This window comes from Crinia signifera, chromosome 8 (genome assembly GCF_055691185.1).
Source record: "Crinia signifera chromosome 8, ASM5569118v1, whole genome shotgun sequence".
NCBI classification, from domain to species: Eukaryota; Metazoa; Chordata; class Amphibia; order Anura; family Myobatrachidae; genus Crinia; species Crinia signifera.
The window spans coordinates 83,318,212-83,341,311 of NC_139224.1; the positions used below are offsets into that span (position 1 = coordinate 83,318,212).

The 23,100-nt window shown below is 40.5% G+C and overlaps 1 protein-coding gene across 1 annotated transcript in view; it reads right to left on the reverse strand.

The window, feature by feature from the left end:
• HMCN1 (hemicentin 1) overlaps positions 1 to 23,100 on the reverse strand; it is a 362,739-nt gene that overhangs the window by 247,034 nt on the left and 92,605 nt on the right. Inside the window, 9 exon segments of the mRNA XM_083156769.1 lie at positions 5,644 to 5,791; positions 6,882 to 7,012; positions 10,777 to 10,971; positions 14,044 to 14,139; positions 14,256 to 14,516; positions 16,900 to 17,027; positions 17,873 to 17,997; positions 18,000 to 18,043; positions 21,098 to 21,257. Coding sequence (XP_083012895.1) covers positions 5,644 to 5,791; positions 6,882 to 7,012; positions 10,777 to 10,971; positions 14,044 to 14,139; positions 14,256 to 14,516; positions 16,900 to 17,027; positions 17,873 to 17,997; positions 18,000 to 18,043; positions 21,098 to 21,257 — 1,288 coding nt within the window.

Here is a 23,100-nt window from a genome sequence, read left to right on the forward strand (position 1 = left end):
AAAAAGTAAAAAAACATAGAAATAAACAAAATAAATAATTGTTTTCCTGTAATACTGTCATACACATTAACACTAATTGTATGCTAATGTAGGTTAACCCTTTGAGTACCAAGTGAATTTGTCAAAACTGGTGTTAAAATTGCCAAGCAAACATTTTTATTTATCATAATGACCTGTAAAGTTTATCTTATATAGGAAATATAATCTATTTTACACATTTTTTCTTTGAATTTATATAACAAATGTGAGCGACGTTGACATTTCTAACCAACATTTTGCGCATCTCTCACAGAGATGTTGGCAATTTTAGTGGATATTTTTTTGTATCTCTCACAGAGACACTCAAAGGGTTAGAAAACTTTTATACAAAAAAGTATTAAAAAAAAAACAACAACAACCATTTTAGGTTAGAGCAGGGATGGCCAGACTTTTGAAGTCAATGGTCTACTCGGAAAGCTAAAAAGCTTTTATTATTTACCAGGCTGGCACATTTGTGTACACATAGAATGGGTACCCTAAAGAGGCATGTGGCATAACAAAAGGGATATAACCTTGCTGCGGGGACTGCCTTGCATGAAATCACATTTTTCCTCACAGTAATAAACACACTGTCCCCAAAGTAAAAATTAAAGCACACTGCCTCCATAGAAAAAAAAAAACATTGCCCCGCTCAGGAATAAATGCAAACACATTGCCCCACATGAAAAAAACACATTGCTTCACTTAGAAAATTTGAAAAAACAAACAACTTGCTTGCACAGGAAACATTTCAAACCCACTGCCCCCCAAAAACAAAAATACACATAGTCCCACAAAAGAAAAAATGCAAACACATTGCCCTCACAGAAAAAATATAAACACATTCCTACTGCAGGAAATCAACACATTGCCCCACACAGGAAAAAATACATTGTCTCCCACACAAACAAATAAAACCTATATTAAATTGCCCCAGCATGCTCCCTATACAGACTGATCTATTAGACAGTAAATAGGATGGGTGGTGGCTTTACTGCCATGCTTACCAGTCTTGGTTGGTTGATGATCTTGCTTTTGGTCACATGCACATTGTAGCCAGGCCTGTGTCTATGCCCCTGCCCCCTCAACCCAGCCCTCTGGTTGCTGTATTTTCTTAATGGAAGGTGTCTCAGTTGAGGCTGCTTTAGTTTGATGGAGGCAGCCAATAAGAGTCAACCAGCTTATTGGCTAATGCTGGCTGGTGCAAATTGCAGCAACTCTGATTAACTGGTCACATGTGTGCAGTCGAGCAGTCAAACGTGATCAATGCTTTGGCCAGGGATATACTTACTGTATGTCAACCAGGATATAATCTGACAGTAGCAAAAAAGAGGAGTCTAACAAACCCCTAGCTTCACCAATGACTCCTTCAAGATAAATTCACTTCTGGAAGACCCAAAGATTAGAACTCTGTGCTGTGCCAGTGTAAGTGTAAATGTAATGGTTGTCCTTTCTTCCCACTTAAATAAACAGACTGCAAATATTGTACCGTATACAGGACACAAACAAGCCTGGTCAAAACTCAAAATAAATCAGAAAGCAGGATACTGCGCAGGCTCTATGTTGCTGCTCCTCCAGGTGAAGCCTTATTCCATGTACCAAGATGTCAGCCAAAGCTACTGCAGATCAGATCACAGGAATCAGTGACTAGAACAGAGAAACCTGTAAGATCTGTATATTATGGAACAAAGTCATCAGCCATGTCCCAAGTCAGCAACAGCAGCTCCAAAATAGTACTTGAGGTAGTACTTTAGGATATATGCGATCCAGTGTAGGTAATGTGGATACTCATTCTTTGTAACATTCATAGATCACTTCAAATGAATGAAGTTGCAAAGAAAATTGCAGACTACAAAAGACTTGTAGAAAATCAAAGAGCTCAAATGCTCAAGACTTTGATATCATGTAAGGGAATTCTGATTGACCCAGGTTGGACTTTGTCAGTGGAACAGCAGGTGGTTTCAGATGCAGAAAACTTTGGGGCTTTATGTAGGACTTGCGCATTAGGTACTATTGATCTAGACAACATTACAGGCTATGAAGGAGTTTCTTGGAGAGATGCACCTACGATATGTACTGCTTAGTACAACTTGACTGACTGTAGCTAGACAGTACTAATTGAGACCAGGCAGAAATAGACTATAGAAACTAGACTGAATACTTTGAAGCAGGCTGAACCCAGGAAACGGCATAACTACAGATGTATCCACTATCATTATTGCCATTGAATGACATGACTGTGTGTACCCAAGCCTCATTCGCGGGACATTGGCCACGTCATTAATGCTGTGATGCATATGCATCACCGGATGGAAGAGCTAGGCTACATCAGTAAGTGCCGTGAACAGAATCAGAGTACAGGATGCATATGGGATCGATTAGTAAGGCTAAACACAGCGAGCAGGATACACTTAGAATTGGTGAGCTGGTATAAACCCATTGAGCTGGATACACTTGGAACAGGTGAGCTGGGCAAAACCCAAGCAGGAGACACTTAGTGAGCTGGTTTAAACCCTGCAAACTGGATTCACTTGGAATTTGAGTCAGGATAAACCAAACAAACAGTATATGATTGGAAGATTTCCAAACACAGACCCATGCTCAAACTGAAGATGTTACAGTTTTTGTGCTAAGCAGACTTCCTATGCAAAAAACTTGGCAAAGCAGGATATCCTGATCTGTAGGAGGCAAATCACAAGACAAACTAAAATATGAGAGCAGTAAGTCAGGGCTGGGACATCTGATAAGAGTAAAGAATATTCTTCTTAAGAAAACAGAGATTAGAGAATCAATTGACCATTGTCTTTACTACAGTGCCTTAGCAAAACCTTGTACAATAAGTGGTCAAGTGAACTAGTAGAGAGAGAGAGAGCAGATCTATGCTGAAGTATTTAGGCCCAGATAAACTATTTTAGGTGGAAGCCATGTCTACAACAGTGTTTTTCAAAAACTGTTTTCCTACAGTTGCCCTAAAGGACATAACACCTATTGAAGCATGGACAAAGAGATAACCGAGTGGAAAAATTGACAGAATTCATTACCAAAAGAAAGAAATGCAAGCTGGATAAAAAAGCAGTGAAATGCATCACTCTTGGCTACTGCCATGCAACTAAAGATTACAGTTTATGGAATCCAAGTAACACAATGCTTGTCAATTCTAGAAGTACAGTACCATATTAAAAGAAAAGGGCAAACCATAGAAAAGCTGGAAGCTGATATGCAGAATACTTATTTGTCATTGGACATACCCTTATCTAGAGAGTTGAACCAAAGGCTACCATAGTGGCAATTCAGTCAGAGAAAGGGCTTCTGCAAAATCAATTATTGGCAAGCCACCTGAGAGGTATGATGAAGAATTTGCAAACATTGCATTCAGTGAGCCTCAAGATATCCAGTAGCCAAAGTTAAAAATTTGATTGGTGTGAGTGGAATTACAAGATAAGCAGAGGGACTTTGCAAGACTTTGGGTTCACAAAGGAGAAAGACGTCCAGAATTGTAAGAGTGACAGCAGTCCTGAGTATGAGAGTCAAAATTCTGTTGTAGTGGTCAATGCTGTCAGTGAAGGAATCTTAATGATGTGTCTACTAAAAAGAATGGATCAAAGTAATGGGATATAATTATATCTTGTTTATAACCTTGTTACTTTGGGGTTTATTCTAGTTCATTCTTTCTGACAAAATCCTTCTTAGATGGACAAAACCATGTGCACTGCAGGGGGGGCAGATGTAACATGTGCAGAGAGAATTAGATTTGGGTGAGTAATTTTGTTTCTGTGCAGGGAAAATACTGACTGCATGATTTTACACTTCAATATAGATCTCACTTTGAAGAAAAACCCCACCCAAATCTAATTCTCTCTGCACAAGTTACATCTGCCCCACCCGCAGTGCACATGGTTTTGTCCATCTAAGAAGGATTTTGTCAGAAAGAATGGACTAGAATAACCCCCTTTGTTAGGTTGCTACGAGAAGAATGTTTGTGTAACAAGGAGAATCTTTTAGAGAGTGAGGTGTTGAAATTGTAATGTGCTACTGGAAGATTCCATGTATTTATTGGTAATTGTTTGACTTTTTTGTGCCCTGTGACAGAAAGAGAATTGGCGCATCCACCTTTATCACTTGAGAGAAAATGCGTATGCCATTTTGGTAGAGGGGCATGACAAACTGATCCCAGGGAAACCCAATGCTATAATGACCATTCCTACATTGTATTATATATTATATGTACACACACACATTTATAGAATACTGCAAGAAATGTTGGGCCTGATTCAGACCTGTGAACAAAAACACATCGCCTCACATGCCGCCGTAGGGGAGAGAACTCATTCGATGGTCGCCAACTATTGAATGATTTCTCTCCCCTTTGGAAATAAAATTCAGTCTAAACTGACTTTTATTATTACTGCTAATCACCGAAATGGAGCTGACAGGAAATCTCTGAATATGAGGCGGGTGTTTTGTCAACTCTAGGGCTCTGTGTTGAAGTTCAGGTAGTTGCGTGTCATACTAAGCGTTAGGCACTGCATGGCAATTATGTACACGACTGGGTATGGTAAGAACCACCTTTGTTTTTAGTCTCTGTGTGTCTGTCCTTATCTATCGCCCTTCCTTCTGGACGGACAGTGGACCTTGCATTCCAGTGCCGAGAATGACCTTCACTTAAGCCCGATAAAGGTGTATGGACACCGGCTTAGTGTACCGTATCCACTCGCATGGCTCGCTACACTAGCCATGCTTCGGGCACGGTGACTCGCTGCACTCGGCAGACTATTAGAGGTACTTATGTAGTATCTGGGCTGCCGATTTAGAAATCGGATCGGATCGCATCGCATCGTATCGCATCGCATGCGACCAAATCGTATGCGATGCGATGGTCAAGATTTTTCCATAGGATTCAATGTTAAAATGGTCTGAGTCCATTTTAACATAGAATTCAATGGGAAAAAGGGGTCCTTTTCCTTTCCCCACTATCCAAGTGGGCATGGAGTTGGATATAAACCTGTGGCGAGCGTAGCGAGCCACCGAGCCCGAAGCGTGGCGAGCGTAGCGAGCCCCGCGAGGGGACACAGAATACTTTTTAAGAAATATGCGTCCCCTCGCGGGGCTCGCTTCGCTCGCCACGCTTCGGGCTCGGTGGCTCGCTGCGCTCGCCACGCTATATAAAATCAACTCTATGCCCACTTGGATAGTGGGGAAATGAACAGGACCTTCTTAACATTGAATCCTATGCAAAATCGCATCGAATCGCATCGCATCGCATCTGATTGTATGCCTTAAGGTAAGGCATACAATCACAAAATCGGCAGCCCAGATACTACATAAGTACCCTATTAGATTCTCCCACCATGCAGTAGTGGGTTAAAAAATTTTTTTTAAAACCGTGTCAACCTTTTTCATGTAGACCTTTTCCATGCCGACCTTTTGACCATGTCAACATTCTGCCTTTTTGAACACTTGACCTTTTTACTGATGATCTTTTGACCATGTCGACCCTTTGACTGTTGACCAATAGTTGTCGACCTTTTGACTGTCAACCTAGACACTGTAGATATAATGACTGCATATCTACTAAATTAGGCCCTTATAATTATGTGAGTGTTAATTTGTGTTATGTTCACTTACCTAAAACGTTTATAAAGAACTGTTTCTCAGCACTCCCTGCAATGTTAGTAGCTGTGCAGGTAAAGTATCCAGAATCTAATACAGATGTTTCAATTATCTTCAGTATTTTTCCTTTTTCCAAAATGTGGACATTATCACTGTCAACAACCTGCAAAAAAAGACAAATTGAATGTAACAGTACAAATTTGACTACTTTGTTTACCACAAACCACAAAGGAGGTTTGACCTAAATAACATTTGTGGTTTGTGGTAAATCTCATGTTCCCCGTAGAAGTGTATAGGCTCCGCTTGAGTGACAGCTCAATGGCGCATAGCCAATCAGGAGAGCACTGCTATGTGGTGCTTCCTGATTGGCTGATGGGTCTCTGATGAGACCCATCAACCAGGAGAGTCATATAGAGGCCCTTCATTTAGGGGAATAAAATCCAGATGCATATAGAATCAATTTACTTGCTTTTTTTATGGAGATGACCATTCGACACTGGGTTAGATGAGTATGTATTTTTTTACAGGTACCCTATGGATTCTACTGGAGAAGAGGACCGAAGGGCTATGGGGGATGTAGGTAAGTATTAATGCCCTCCATGTTGGTATTTTCAGTTATCCAAGTGTAGTGTAGTTCAAAGTGTAGTTCCATAGGTAAAACAAAATGTTAACTCTTCATTTTACACAATATTGCTATGAACTCGGCCCACATCGCTGACTATTTAGTGTATTAATGTTACAACAGCAAAGACCGGTATAGCCATGTCCCCGGCTGTCGCATCACCTTACTGATTAGAGGAGTCCATTGCAGGTTTAAAAAAACAAAGGGACCCCAATGTAATTTTCCCCCTGTACTTTTACAAAAGTAGCACTACACAGATCTGAAGGATCTGCCCATGCCTCATGTTCGCCAATGTTTGTTTACTGGCAGCCAAATATGAACAAGTTTCTCATCACGAATCCTGTAAACAAGGGAGCTTAAGAATATACCAGATTTAAAAAATATATATCTAAAAAAACTGATCTGTGTATGTTTGTATATTTATCTGAAACACGAGAGCTTAGTAAATTTACCCCAACATGCAAATATTTAATTGGGGAAAGGGGCTTAATGTGCCTACAGTAACACACAATTTTACCACTATGTGCAAAATGCATCTTCCCTTCTATTTTTTGATAAATGTGGTAAAAATAAAATCCTATAATATCTGTGATTAATCTCATATGATCTATGCTTATTCTGCTATGAATACCTGCGTGCTTCCATTATACCAGGTGATTAGAGGTGAAGGACTCCCTGTAGCATCACAAAATAAGCTTGCAGCATGGTTCAACAAAACAGATACATTCATCACTATTTCCTTTTCTTTAATGGTTGGAGGATCTGTGAAGGATAACATTTTAGGTTACAAACATTGAAAAAAAAACTGAATAATGTTGTTCCTAAAAATAAGGAACAAGTATGTGCAACTTTGGAAAAGGAAGCCCATGTTTACACGAGTGTCTAATTACTGTGTTCCGTACGGTATTAATACCATGTGTGAGAAGGATTCACTCTACTGTTCTTGAGCAGCTGCATAAAATTAGGCTCTTGGCAGAAACTGAAATCTGAATAAGGAATCGGGAAGTGTGACAGGCAAGCTACAATTATAGGCCAATAAAATGAAGTGCAACAGACTTTGGAAAATATTATTCGACAGATAAGTTTAGTACATAGTTATGGTGATTTTGTTTTAAATAACTCTGCATCATGTTCCTACAGTAAAGATATATATTTCTAGCCATCATCTTGAGGTCCCATTCAGTGGCATAAGTTCATCCCAGTTGCCCGGAGGCAAGATGTATATTGGTGCCCCCAACACATACACACACAAAACCTTATATAATTATATATGTCTCTTATGAAATATTATATATATGATAGAGAGAGAGAGAGAGAGAGAGAGAGAACACTGTATATTTCAGAACTAAGCCACAGAAGCTATTTCAATGTCTTTCAATTAATGGATTTAAACTTGCAGGGGAAGAGAGGTGCCCCCTTGAGAGCAGGAGCCCGGAGGCAGATGACTCCATTGCCTCCCAGAGTTCTGCCACTGGTCCCATTAACAAAGTAAAATCTCAAGGCAAATTGTGCAATGGAAGTTTGGTTTATTAGCCCTGGTCTAAGGGGTGAATAAAATGCAATGGGTAATTATAATTTTCAGAAAAAAAATAAAATAAGACAAGTTTGAGGGGCTCAGACTGATTGTCATCTGTACGATTAAGAAATGTTAAATGATGTCCTAATTTCTGAATCATCAGTGATCACATTTCTTTACTCAATTTATGATATACAGTAATGGACCTTATTCTGGTTCATTCGCAAAGGCAAATTCCTTCTAAAATGGACAAAACCATGTGCACTGCAGGGGGGCAGATGTAAAATGTGCAGAGAGAGTTACATTTAGGTGAGTTATTTTGTTTCTGTGCAGGGAAAACACTGACTGCTTTATTTTACACTGCAATATAGATCTCGCTTTGTAGTAAAACCCCACCCAAATCTAATTCTCTCTGCCCAAGTTACATCTGCCGCTCTGCAATGCACATGGTTTTGTCCATTTGAGAAGGAATTGCCTTTGCTAGTGAATCAGAATAAGGGCCAATATTTTATACCTAGGGCCAATTTTGTAATTCAGATTTGACAGGATTTTTGAGAAATCTGTTTTCTGTAGGAAAGTGGCTTAGACACCATCATTCACATTTATTCCATATGGATGAGCTGCCAACAATGGGGCTAATTCATGTCAGATCCTATTTAAGGGAAGGAATGAGAGTGGGGCAGCCAGCGTTTCTCTGGAATTAGGGGCTTGTTGTCTCCATTTTCCATGAGTGGCCAGACCAGACTGCCTGCGAGGTGCAATTTTCTTGAACTCGCAAGCTGCCCTGCGACAGGCAGCTGGAGTAAGGTCAGAGTTACTCAGGCTGGGGTCGCAGAGGAGTATCAAGAACGTTCCTCTAGAACTGCAATCAAATCACAGTTTTCAGCAATTGCAAATGCAGGCACCTGCTCCTGCATTTGCATTGCAATGGAAGGCATACTGTATGCTAAGCTGCAGCGAGCAGCTTATTATATGCGATTCATAATGAATCAGACCCAATGTTCACATGCACACATGCCCAAGATTTATGGTAGAGCAACTCTATAAAGTGTGGGAGAACGTGTGCAACATTGGTGGAACCCATGAGCTACGGCTTTTCATTTGCATCCCATTATTTTGTAGTGTGAGTTTTGCATATAGGGCGACACAAAAAAACCTTGTAATTATAAAATGAAATACCTTTAAAATTTCAATATTTTAATAGGTACTTTAAAATGAGTACTGTCCAATGAGTGAAATGTTTCGGATGTGTGAAAGAGATTCTTATCTTTTTTTGATTTTTACATTTTTGATATTTTAATGTTATACGCTTTTATGTTTATCAGTGTCCTCTATGTGTCTTTAATCAATTCTTGTTTGCTGGGGAGATGTTATCTAAGTTTCTATGAAAGAGTTGCTTCCGTGTTAAGGCCCCCATACACTAGCCGATTTTGGTCAGATTTAGGCCAGATCAGTCGGATCTGGCCTAAATCGGACCAAAATCGGCTAGTTTTGATGTCCCCTCAGATCCGATGCGCGGTCCCGTGCGCATCGGATCTGCGTCGGGTGGTCGGACGGGCTGCACGTCCGACCACCCGACTTGGGACCTAGTGGGGCGGTGCGGCGGTGGAGGGACGAGGGGGGGCTGGGGACGCTGCGAGGGACACAGGCGGCATAGAGCCGGGCGGGGGGAGCTGTCAGCACTGAAAAAAAAAAAAGCCCATACAATGAATGGGCGGCCTGTGATTGGCTGAGCGCTCTCTCAGCCAGTCAGCAATTGGCTGAGAGAGCGCTCAGCCAATCACAGGCTGCCCATTCATTGTATACAGTAGGCTTTTTTTTCTAGCACTGACAGCTCCCGGCTCCCTCTGCCCGTCTGTGTCCCCCGCAGCGTCTGTGTCCCCCGCAGCGTCTGTGTCCCTGCAGCGTCCCCAGCCCCCCTGCTCCCACCAGCAGCCCCCCCCCCGCTCCCCGGGTTTTTTACATGTGATAAATCGAGACAATTTATCACATGTAAAAAATGGCACATCAAGTGCCAATCTAATCAAGCTCCCCCGGGGAGCAGCCGGGGAAGCTCAGGGGGAAGTCGGGGGCGACTTGTCCTAAGGACAAGTCGCCCTAGTGTATGGGGGCCTTTACTCTTGAGTGCTTTTCTTTAAAGGCACTCTTATGTGGGTCACTCTTCTTGTTAACTTTAACTTGTTTACTTAGCTCTCTAAAGGAGGTAAAACAAAAAATACACGATAGCATCACAGCGGGAGGAAATCTCTAAAGTTAACAAGAAGAGTGACCCACATAAGAGTGCCTTTAAAGAAAAGCACTCAAGAGTAACACGGAAGCAACTCTTTCATAGAAACATAGATAACATCTCCTCAGCAAACAAGAATTGATTAAAGACACATAGAGGACACTGATAACCATAAAAGCGTATAACGTTAAAATATCAAAAATTTTAAAATCAAAAAAAGATAAGAATCTCTTTCACACATCCGAAACATTTCACTCATTGGACAGTACTCATTTTAAAGTAAAATTCTCTATACTTATCTTTGTGCGCCAACAAAAAAGACATTCTTCTCCGTCCTACTTTCTATTGTATTTTGTAACTTCATTGTCTTTGGCTGCACCCCCTCTGAGCTTTACAAATAAGACTGCCTCATTTGCGGCCAACTGGTGCTATAGCACCTGCCTGTGCGGACATATCTCATTTCCCCTTCCCTTGAAATTTACATATATATAATGAAATACCACATTTTTAACCCTTCATTCATAAACAGTACAATACCATTGCAATTCCTATAATGAATGAGCAAGAGGCATGTAAACATAATTATATATGAATGTTGATGGCACCTATGCAGACAAATGTAGAGAAGAGCACTTTATAAGATATTAGCTGTCAGAAACCTGACAACCATGTCAAAGTTTTCAGACCTTTAAAATGAATGTTTTTTTTTATTCAGTGTACCTGTAATACATTTTTAGGAAAAACAACATGTCTAAAGTAAAATCAGATGTTAAATATATTTACCGTGGATTTTTAAATTGTATTTCCTCTCTGTTAGCCCTACTTCATTAGTGGCCACACACTTGTATTCTCCACTGTCGTAGAGTGTCAATGAATTGATGGTAAGCATTGTCCCATCCCCTGTAATGTTAATGCCAGGTTCCGTTCCAGTTAACTCTTTGCCATTGTGCAACCACTTAATGATTGGTTTAGGATTACCTAATTAAACATATGTACAAACATTATGTTATATAAGGTACATTTATGGGTTAATTTACTAAGATGGGAGTTATATTGAAGATGGTATGTTGTCCATAGCAACCAATCAGAATCTACTTTTTATTTAGATCCTTCTAGTAGATAACAGACAGAATCTCATTGGTTGTCCATAGCAACATCCAAACTTAAAAAAAAAAACACCTTACTGTCATTATGCATTTTATAAATATAAATAGTAACATTTTTATTTATTATAGCTTGGCAAATACCCCACACATTGGCCCTTATTCTGATCGGTGCGGATATTCCCGAATTCTTACGGTGCGGTCCGCACGCCACGGTGTGCTGCCGCGTGCGGCCATCGTCCGTAGAAACGCCCACGTGTCCTCCGCATTCGGACGGACTCACTCTTTAAGAACAGGGCGTGTTTACGGACGACATACAAACCATGCGTGTGCGGGAGAATCACTCCGATTCTGCACGGTATTACAGAGTATTACAGAGTATGGGCCCTTATTCTGATCGGTGCGGATATTCCCGAATTCTTACGGTGCGGTCCGCACGCCACGGTGTGCTGCTGCGTGCGGCCATCGTCCGTAGAAACGCCCACGTGTCCTCCGCATTCGGACGGACTCACTCTTTAAGAACAGGGCGTGTTTACGGACGACATACAAACCATGCGTGTGCGGGAGAATCACTCCGATTCTGCACGGTATTACAGAGTATTACAGAGTATGCACGGGAATACCGCATCCGAACGGGAGGCAAGCGGTGCTTCCGCACGTAAGCGGTGTATTTACGCCAAACAACCCACTATTATGTCTATTCTGCAATACATCACATGACCCACTTATTCAATTACCTATCCTCATACAAAAATGCTTATTTGGAATTGGAATCAATTAGATGCCAATATATCCTTACAAGCATGCCTAACACATGCATTGCACACATTAACCCTTACAGCAATTGAAGAGCAATGGTTTCAATTAAAGCACTGACAAGCGTCCTATTAGTGAGTAATGAGTAAAGGAGTCGATTCTATTGGGTTCAGGTGTTAATGCTTGTAGTCATTAGGCGGTCCGTTCGCCTACCGCAGGAACGAGTGGTGTCCGCTAAGCAATACTAGCCTTTTGGACACCGCACATTTCTTCCCTTTTTGTTCGCGTGCATTCGGAGTGGTATCCGATTGCATGCCCCCCAACATAAGTGTACTCCCCCGTGTCCGCCCATGTTTCCGCCCCGTTTTGCCCACTTTGAAACTACGCCCATGTGTCATTCCGCATGACGCCCATAATACGCCCATATTTCCCGACTGATTGCGGTGAACAGTTTTGTACGGGATTTGCCCGAACAGGTACGGTGTCAAGGCGTGGCACATGCGCGTTGCGTTCTCCACGCATGCGCAGACGCCGTAAAGACGCGATCCGAAAGTATGCGGAAAAGTACGCGTCAATCAGAATAAGGGCCATTGTAATAATATCAATTTAAGTATTTTGAAACCTTGATTCTCTATGCATAGAAACTTTTTCATATATACTGTACTATAGCTTTCATTTTTAAAACACTTTACAATTGAAGCATCAGGTAAATATACAAATCATATATTGCAGATATTTAAACATACAAAAAAGTTATTTTTGCCGTTTGATTTTTATTAATTTATCAGTAAAATATGGCTAATTGGTAAAATACATATGCCCAAAACAAAAAGAAACACTATCGAAGGTCAGAAATATACATTACTTTGGAGGTCAATTTTTTTTCCGATGAGTAAAAATTCTTATTTTTTTTTTTTTAGTCCTATAGATTCATTTCTATCTCGTGAAAAATTAAGTACCGGTAATTTTGTTTTTTAGATTTTTTCATCATTAGCACATTAATGAAATAAATGATTTCACTAAAGGTTTTACCTTTTTCTGACTAACAAAAATATTACGAGAATAGGTTCTAAATGAATGAACAACATTACTGAAAGGGGCGTGGATTATTGAATAGACAGTGTCTAGGTAGACAGTCAATAGATCATTACCAAAAGGTTATCATGCTATAGGTCAACAGGTTCAAAAGGTGAACAGGGTCAAAAGGTCAGCCTGCAAAAGACACATTTAAAGGTTGACGTACATTTTTCAATTTTTTGTGTGAAGGTCCCATGGCTCGCTTCGCTCACCATGCTTCTGAACTGGTGCTTTGCTTCCTTCAGCAAACTTTACCATTCTCAATTGTAGTCCACGTGGATGGTAAACAATGCAAAAAGTCCCAAAATATTTGTGAAAAATTGATGTCGACATTTTGACCATGTCAACCTATTGCATATCAACATTTTTATGTTGATATGTTTGTCTCTGTCAACCTATTGCATAGCAACCTTTTGGTGTTGACCGATTGACTGTCTATTTAGTAGATATATTAACCAGAACCAAATGAAAGATGAGCAGTTAATCTAATAAATATTAAAGGACATTTAAAGAGGGATTGTGAGATAGCTCGGACAGAGGTACAGTATGAACCGGTTGCATACATACAGTAAGTGCCATGAGTACAGGTATGACTATTACCTGCCATTAGCACATGTATGACTATTACCTGCCATTAGCACATGTATGACTATTACCTGCCATTAGCACATGTATGACTAGTACCTGCCATTAGCACATGTATGACTATTACCTGCCATTAGCACATGTATGACTATAACCTGCCATTAGCACATGTATGACTATTGCCTGCCATTAGCACATGTATGACTATTGCCTGCCATTAGCACATGTACAGTATGACTATTACCTTCCATTAGCACATGTATGACTATTACCTGCCATTAGCACATGTATGACTATTACCTGCCATTAGCACATGTATGACTATTACCTGCCATTAGCACATGTATGACTATTACCTGCCATTAGCACATGTATGACTATTACCTGCCATTAGCACATGTATGACTATTACCTGCCATTAGCACATGTACAGTATGACTATTACCTTCCATTAGCACATGTATGACTATTACCTGCCATTAGCACATGCATGACTATTACCTGTTATTAGCACATGTATGACTATTACCTTTTGCTGGGCAGAGGAATGAAACCTGTTGGCTGGAAATTCTCTCCTGATTTGTTTTGTCATAGGGAGGTTCCAGATCTGATAAAGTAGGAGGTGCTACAAAGTAACAATGAATAGAAAAGTCATCCCTATGATATATCCATCCAGGAAAATATAAATAACATTATTTTCATATAAATTGTTGTGAAACTAGTTTATAATCATAACTTTACCTCGAATTTCTACTGTCACATTTGCGTTATCCTGGCCGATTATGTTACTAGCAATACAGGTGTACATTCCTGCATCTGTAAGTTCTGCATGGTCAACTCTAAATGTAGTATCCTGGTTTCTTTCATTCACCTCTAATATTCTTCCATGGTGATACCAGGATGTTCTGGGTGGTGGTATGCCATGACTTATACAGGCAATTTCAAAGCTTTGCCCAACATTCACTCTTATAGTTTTAGGGCCTCTTTGGATTTTGGGTGGGACTAAGGAATAAAACCAATGAGAAAGCATACAGTACAAAACGACAAAAGAACATAATAACATTTCTGTAGTTATACATTTATACAACAACAAAGTAATTTAGAGACATAACAGAGGCCGCACCTGGCGGATGCATGAGGAATACTAAAATGAGTAATACTATGCGTTTCTGTAAAATCTTTGGGAAAGGCTGAATTTACACTTTTTTTACGTCAAATCTTTTGAAATCTTGGAGAGAGAGAATGTACAGAAGTTGCCTATAGCAACCATCTATCTTCTAACTGTCATATTACAAACTGTGTAAAAAATAGATACAGTAAGCTGATGTAATGATAAGAGCAACTTCACCACTTTTTCTCTCCTTATTATCTCCCCCCAAGAAGTATATGAATTAACCGGACATTTTATTTTCAATTGAGACACTCATTGGACTAGTTGATTTGTATATAAATACCCTTTTATGGACACCAAATTCTGCTATCATTGGCATATTGGGGACTGGATTGAAAATAAATTAAGTGTAAATGTATCACAGTTGAAAAGAATAAAGTGGATAGAATTAAAGGGGCCTATGTACTAAGCTTTGGAGAGAGATAAACTGGATGGATATAGAGTACCAGCCAGCTTCTAACTAACATATTACAGGCTGTGTTACAATAAATAACAGGAGCTGTTTTTTGGGACTTTATCTCTCTCCAAAGCTGATTACATCTATCCTAAAGTACCCAACACAGCATGTAAAATGTTTGCTTTATCTCTCTCCAGGCTTTGATAAATCTAGCCCTAAATTGTGAAATGAAGATCTGCTGTGGCAAAAAGCTATGCATAGAATCAATGTTTTCTATGACAATCTGATGTTTATAATCATTTCACAGCTATGGGGGATATCCTATTATCCCCAAAGCTGCTTCAGGCGATATAAAAGGGCAGATATTATGATTAATGACCGATGGTCATTTTTGCAGTATCCAATTAGCAGCTCTCTTTATCTGGCAAAAATGGACCTGTGATTGGACAAAGGAGGTTATTCGGTACCTATGTAATATCTGGGCTCCCGTTTTTCTTATGAGACCGCGTCCCCTCGCGGGGCTCGCTGCACTCGCCACGCTTCGGGCACGGAGGCTCGCTGCGCTCGCCACACTATATAAAATCAACTCCATGCGTAGTTGGATAGTGGGGGTATGAAAAAATGGGGTGCATTTAACATGGGAGTCCAGATAATACATAAGTACCGGTTATTCTAGTTCACACGCAAAACTGAGACATTTGCAGCTTGTGTGTGGTTTAAACGCCACATGAAGCCCTCACAAATGCTGTCCCCCCTCACACGACAAGTTTCCCCGCACGTGTGCAAATGGAAATTTAGCATTCGCAGCTTGCATGCGAGGAGGAAATCATTGGTTGGTCGCCGACCATCCAATGATTTCTAAGGTGCATGCAAATCTCTGCACTCTCTGGTGACTTAGATTTGTGGCTACCTTGTACAGGAAGAGGGCGGGGCAGCTGTCATCTGGTGACGTCAGCTGCCCGCCCCCGTCACCCGCGTCATCGCTAAATTACCATGGGAGAGCCCAGTGTTTTCATGGGAATGCCCATGAAACGCTGGGCATTCCCATGTTTGCAGCCTATTGCTGCTGCACCATACCCCCCGCCCGCACTGCTAGGTACGAACGGGCTGGCGAATAACCAATTTATTGTGCCCGCTTGCACCAAGCATGGTACTTAAAATGCTTATGTGCAAACACAAACGCTAAGCGATCAAATCAAAATCACCCCCCAAAAAACACATGTGATTGGGGTTAAGTACCTGATCGCATGTGATATAGCGGTTCCCATTTGCTGCTTATTGGACAGTATGCTTTGCGAGCCTCAAGCAGGTGAAGCAAAATGCCCGATAACATCGGTTATAGGGGGAAAGGATGCTGGCATTGGGGCTCAGAGGCAGAACTCTGGGAGGCAATGGAGTCATCTGCCGCCGGGCTCCTGCTCCCAAGGGGGCACCTCTCCACCCCTGTGAGTTTGAATCAGTTAATTGAAAGCTGTTGATATCACTTCTGTGGCTGACTCCCCCTCCTAGCAGGACCATAGATATCACACTCTCTTTATTCTAAACATAATATCCGTAACATACATACACACATGCATACATATATTTAAAGAAAATGGTTGGGGGGGGGGCACAAATATTTATTATGCCTCCGGGCAACTGGGATGAACTTACGCCACTGTTGGGGCTAATAGCATAGCACTGGCCAAACCTGCATTGAATCCCTGCCACTAATAGGATATTACCCCAAGAAATTTACAGAAAAAACACAAACTTGAAATTCATTATTTCACAATTGTTATTTGAAATACGATCAAACAAAAAAGTTGAAAACTTACCATATACATTGAGTCTTATTGACTGTGTAATATTTCCTGCTATATTTGTACCTACACAAGTATACATCCCTGCATCAGAAATTCTAGTATCAAATATCCTCATTGACCCAGATGGAAGAATATTGTGTCTGCAATAAAAATATTGTCGTTTAGAGCTTGTTAGCTTGTTAGTACAACCCCCAAATTGCTTAAACTCCAAACAGATAGCTGTGTAAGCTATCTGTTTGGAATTTAAGCAATTTGGGGTTGCTGGATAAAATAAATTATTTTAATCAGTTATACTCTTTATATTGCTTTTTTTCCCCAAGGCTCGCTAAGCAGCGAACAACCGCTGCTTAGCAAGCCTTGAGGATCATATAACTACTATGTTTAGCTAACAGGAAGAGCAAAGAAATACGTATAATACTTGCTGACATTTAGGGGGAAATTTACTAAAGGAAATTTGTAAAAAATAGGTGTATTTGTATCCAGAAATTCACTTATTTTTGACATTTACCATCCCGAAAATATGGCAATTCCTATTCGTATTGATAGCACATCAATACGAATACGAATTGCCGTATTTTCGGGATAGTAAACGTAAAAAATAAGTGTATTTCTGGATACAAATACACCTAGTTTTTTTTTACAAATTTCCTTTAGTAAATTCCCCCCTTAATGTCACCTCTCTGGTAGAAGCCCAGAGTGGAGACTTTCAACTGCCATTAAGGCAGAGATGAAGCACTACATTATCAAGCCCTGCCCCCATTTCAAAAACTCCTGCGATTCGTGGATGCAAATTGCGTCATTTTAGCTCCTCCACGTACACCCACGAATGGCAGGATTGTACCAGCGGGTTAGGAAGATGCGGGGCAGGCCAGGGGCATGCAGAAGCCTTGTCCACCCTTCCAGGAGCCTCCCAGCCATTCGGGAGGGTAGGCAAGTATGATACATAATAGTCTATGCATCAAGAGCCAGGAAGATGTTACTGTACCTCTGAGAAAATGGAGAAATGAGCTGTCTCTCCTTTGCCCATGTAATGAATGGAGGAGGCATACTCTTTACCTCGCATGGCAGCGTCACATCATCACCTACTTTCACTGATATACTGATATTTCTATATGACTTTTAGAACTTCCTTCTGTATTCAAAATTTTGGGTTTAACTGAAACAAGAAAAACATTTAGATATATGGTATAAATAGCATGCAATTCTAAATTGTGAATGATATACAGATGTTATATAGAATAGTATGTAGCCATAAATTGAAATACATTTATGGATTTCCTATCTATTTTTAGTATAGAAAAATTAATTCAGAGGGGTACATTTACTAAGATGGGAGTTCTAGTGAAGATGGGATGTTGCCCATAGCAGCCAATAAGATTCTACTAATTTAGCACTTTCTAGAAGATAATAGATAGAATCTGATTGATTGATTGATTGATTGATCTGATGGACTTCATCAGGAGAGTGTAAATTAATGTAAGTCCAGCCCAAAGTAAATGGCGTGATTGGTGAAACGCATTGAGTCCACTACCTCAGCACCAGCACATTATCTTTTATACATGTAAGGTATTATTTTATATCATATGCACTTTATTAAACTCCTTATTTAATTTGAATTGGGGTTTTCTTTTAATTGTGCACTGTGGCACATTAACTTGTGACATCTTTGGACACGTTCGGAGACCGATTAAAAGGTACATTTTAGCGCCATCCGAGATAATCCTGGTAACCAATGGAGTCCTGAGAAAAGATCACTGATTATTCTGATGCACAAATATACTAATCACACTGTAAAAATAAGACGCACTATCTACGGTGAATCCACTTACCTATTACACTAGAGAGCGCTGTTTCTCAGTATTTTCAATATACAGTTGTGCTCATAAGTTTACATACCCTAGCAGAACTTGGTATTTTCTGGCCATTTGTCAGAGAATATGAATTATAACACAAACTTTTCTTTCACTCATGGTTAGTGGTTGGGTGAAGCCATTTATTGTCAAACAACTGTGTTTACTCTTTTTAAATCATAATGACAACAGAAACTACCCAAATGACCCTGATCAAAAGTTTACATACCCCAGTTCTTAATACCGTGTATTGCCCCCTTTAAAATCAATAACAGCTTGAAGTCTTTTGTGGTAGTTGTGGGTGAGGCTCTTTATTTTCTGAGATGGTAAAGCTGCCCATTCTTCTTGGCAAAAAGCCTCCAGTTCCTGTAATTTCTTGGGCTGTCTTGCATGCACTTCACGTTTAAGATCTCCCCAGAGTGGCTCAATGATATTGAGGTCAGGAGACTGAGATGGCCACTCCAGAACCTTCACTTTATTCTGCTGTAGCCAATGACAGGTCGACTTGGCCTTGTGTTTTGGATCATTGTCATGTTGGAACGTCCAAGTATGTCCCATGCGCAGCTTCCGGACTGATGAGTGCAAATTTTCCTCCAGTATTTTCTAATAACATGCTGCATTCATTTTACCATAAATTTTGACCAAGTTTCCAGTTCCTTTGTAGCTCACACATACCCAAAACATCAGCGAATCACCTCCATGTTTCACAGTAGGAATGGTGTACCTTTCATCATAAGCCTTGTTGACTCCTCTCCAAATGTAACGTTTATGGTTGTGGCCAAAAAGTTTAATTTTGGTCTATTCATTCCAAATTAATTTATTCCAGAAGTTTTGAGGCTTGTCTTTGTTTGGTGCTGTTTTGAGTATTGTAAGCGGGATGTTTTGTGGCATTTACATGGCTTTCTTCTGGTGACTCGACCATGCAGCCCATTTTTCTTCAAATGCCTCCTTATTGTGCATCTTGAAACAAATACGGCACTTTTTTTTTCAGAGAGTCCTGTATTTCAGCTGAAGTTATTTGTCGATTTTTCTTTGCATCCCAAACAATTTTCCTGGCAGTTGTGGCTGAAATTTTTGTTGGTCTACCTGACCGTGATTTGGTTTCCACAGAATCCCTGATATTCCACTTCTTAATTAGAGTTTGAACACTGCTGATTGGCATTCTCAATTGCTTTGATATTTTTATTTCCCTTTCCTGTTTTGTACAGTTCAATTACATTTTCCTGCAGATCCTTTGACAATTCTTTTGCTTTCCCCATGACTCAGAATCCACACATGTCAGTGCAGCACTGGATAAAAGATGCAAGAGTCTGTCCGGAGATCAGAAACTCACTGACCTTTTATACCCACACACTGATTACAAGCAAACTTATCACAGGTGAGGATGGTTACCTTTAGTAGCCATTCAAACCTGTTTGTTTCAACTTGTGTGCATGTTATGAGGCCAAAATCTCCAGGGTATGTATACTTTTAGTCAGGATCATTTGGGTAGTTTCTGTTGTCATTATGATATAACTAGAGTAAACACAGTTGTTTGACAATAACTGGCTTCAGCCAACCACTAACCATGAGTGAAAGAAAGGTTTGTGAGTTACAGTATCATTCATATTCTCTGACAAATGGCCAGAAAATCACAAATTCTGCTAGGGTATGTAAACTTATGAGCACAACTGTATAATATATATATAATATATATATATATATATATATATAAACGTCCAAAATAAAGAGGCACTCTGATGTAGTGAAAAACAAAGGCTGTATTGTAGCGCCAAGCGCTTTCGGGGTCCAAAGCCCCTTCCTCAGGGCACAGCAACAACTTGTTGCCTCTTTATTTTGGACGTTTATCTTCTATTGTTGGAAGTGCACCTGGATTCACTATTATAGTGAGTGCCGACTACCAGTGGACATTATATATATATATATATATATATATATATATATATATATATATATATATATATATATATGATCCTGACCATCTACATCCTGCTCATGACTTGTTCAAAAGGTTGCCGTCCAGTAGGAGGTACAGCTCGCAACCAGTGAAGACAGTCAGGCACAGGAACAGGTTCTTTCCCCAAGCAGCAACCGCAATATTAAACGCTACCTACAGTATGTACCAGTGTGATGCTGCCACCCATATTATCGCTGTCATATTACTTGTTAGTACTTGTTATTACTTGTCATGTATGTCTAGGAGCAGTAATCGTCGGAAACAAATTCCTTGTGTATTGTGTATTGAGTTGCACTGTATACTTGGCAATAAAGAGATTCTGATTAATTTAGATACACAGTATATATAGCAAAATAAATAAGGAAACATTATTAAATATGTAGTAAGAAAATGGCCAGCTTACCATAGACTGTTAGTTGGACTTTACGTGCTGCGTAACCTGCAGCATTTACTGCACTGCACATATATTCTCCAGAATCCTCCCCTCCTGGAGCAGACAGGAACAGGCTTCCATCCATTTCAATAATTACAGAATCATTATTCTGAACAATAGTTTCTCCTTTCTGTAAAGAAAGGTATATAATACCCTCAATCACAAAGAATTACCTCCCAATAAGGAAGTAGCAATATGTTATAGAAGAAGGGTTCCGTTCACATGTGTTGGCATTATTTAGTAACTCATTTTGCAACCATCATATACTATATTTAGCATATACCAGACTTTTCATCCCTTTAAAAATGAATATGGTTTGAATAAAATATCCCAATTAATTTTAAAATATTTAAATCTGAATTTATTTGTTCAGTCATTTCTTTTTTTGCAACTAGTCTTTCTGTTAACGCCATCCTGAGATACTTGATTAATAGTCTACACAATGTAAAAGCCATTAGGAGACAACCAGGGCTGCCAAGAGGGGGGGGGGGGTACTAAATACTCGGGCCCGAGCTTGCTGGAGGGGCCTGGTGGGTACCCCTTCGACTTTAGAGGGTTTTTTCATCGTCATCGTAATATCAGACCAACTTTCCTCCAAGCATCCAGCTACTTGGTTGGATGGAATAAATATCAGGTACTGCATGGGAGCATATGTAATTCGTAATTCAGTAATTTGCTCATGGAGACAAGGTACTGTTGTTGGATCATTTTGACTGAATTTTTTTGTCCATTTCCTGGGTTTGTGAGCAAATTACTGATTGTCATTTGCTCCCATTCAGTACCAGATTTTCAATCCAACCAACTAATTGGATAGCAGGATAAACATTTGTTGTGTGTGTGTGTGTTGTGGCCAGCAATAGTAATGCCCTATTTCACAAAGCTATAAGGTAGGAGATATACAGATGGAGCAGGGCTCCCTCTTGCTGGCGAATCGCCAGAACGTCACCGCTGGCGATCCGCCAGCAGCCTGGCGTCTATCTGACTGAGACGCGTGTGCGTCGCACGCGCGTCTCAGTTTCCGGGCGGCGGGGCGACGGGAACCCTGTCTGTCTCCACTTCAGGGAGATGGACAGGGTTGGGGGGGGGGGGTGCGGGGAGGCGGTGGGGACCCTGGGTGGGGACCGGGGGAAGCCGTCGGAAGGGGACGCGCGCGCATCTCGTGCGCGCGCATCCTCTTTCGCAGATACAGATGGTGGGTGGCGGGAATGGCGGCTGGCGTCACCATCGCCATCCCCTGCAAAGAAGAGACCCGCTCCATCTGTATATCTCATATTTTGCAAGCACCAGTGCTCACACCTTACATCCACATATTTTTCTATGGGGAAGAAATTGGGCTTAATAACAAGCTTCTCTCCAGTAGCTAATAAGATGATATTCTTCTTCTTTCTAATATGTGGTACGTCCAGTTGGAGATGGATCTACTGATCCCTCCATAAAGTAGTAGATATCTTTGCAAATGTGTAGCCTAGCACTGAGCTGTAAGCAGCATTGGCAGGCCCCTGTAAAGATGGGTGTGTCCCCCAATCTTGGAAGTTTGGCCACACCCATTTTTTTTATAAACCCCCTCCTCCCCACTTAAAAAAAGTTAGCCCTCAGATTCAGGAGGAAAGTAGAATGATCAGTGGGATTGGTAAGACCCCTGCAGGCAAAGGAGACTGCTGCACTCATTGATTTTTGAATAGGAGGGCGAGAGGGGAGTGGCATCCTGCACCCCTCAAACAAGCTTGGACCCAGGTAATTGGTAACCCCCCTTCCCCCGGCACCCCTGGTTGTGCATGCAGTGTTGCTGCCTAGTCTCATTTTTTGTTGATGGGTTTTCACGTGTAGCCATAATCCCCAGACTTTCTCTGAGCAGCAATTTTTTTTACCTTTGCTTTTTTTCTGTACCTGTAGCATTTTGTAATTTTTTTTTTGTTATTTTTGGAATATTGTACTTTTTTGTATTTTTTTTCATTTTGTACATTTTTTTGGTG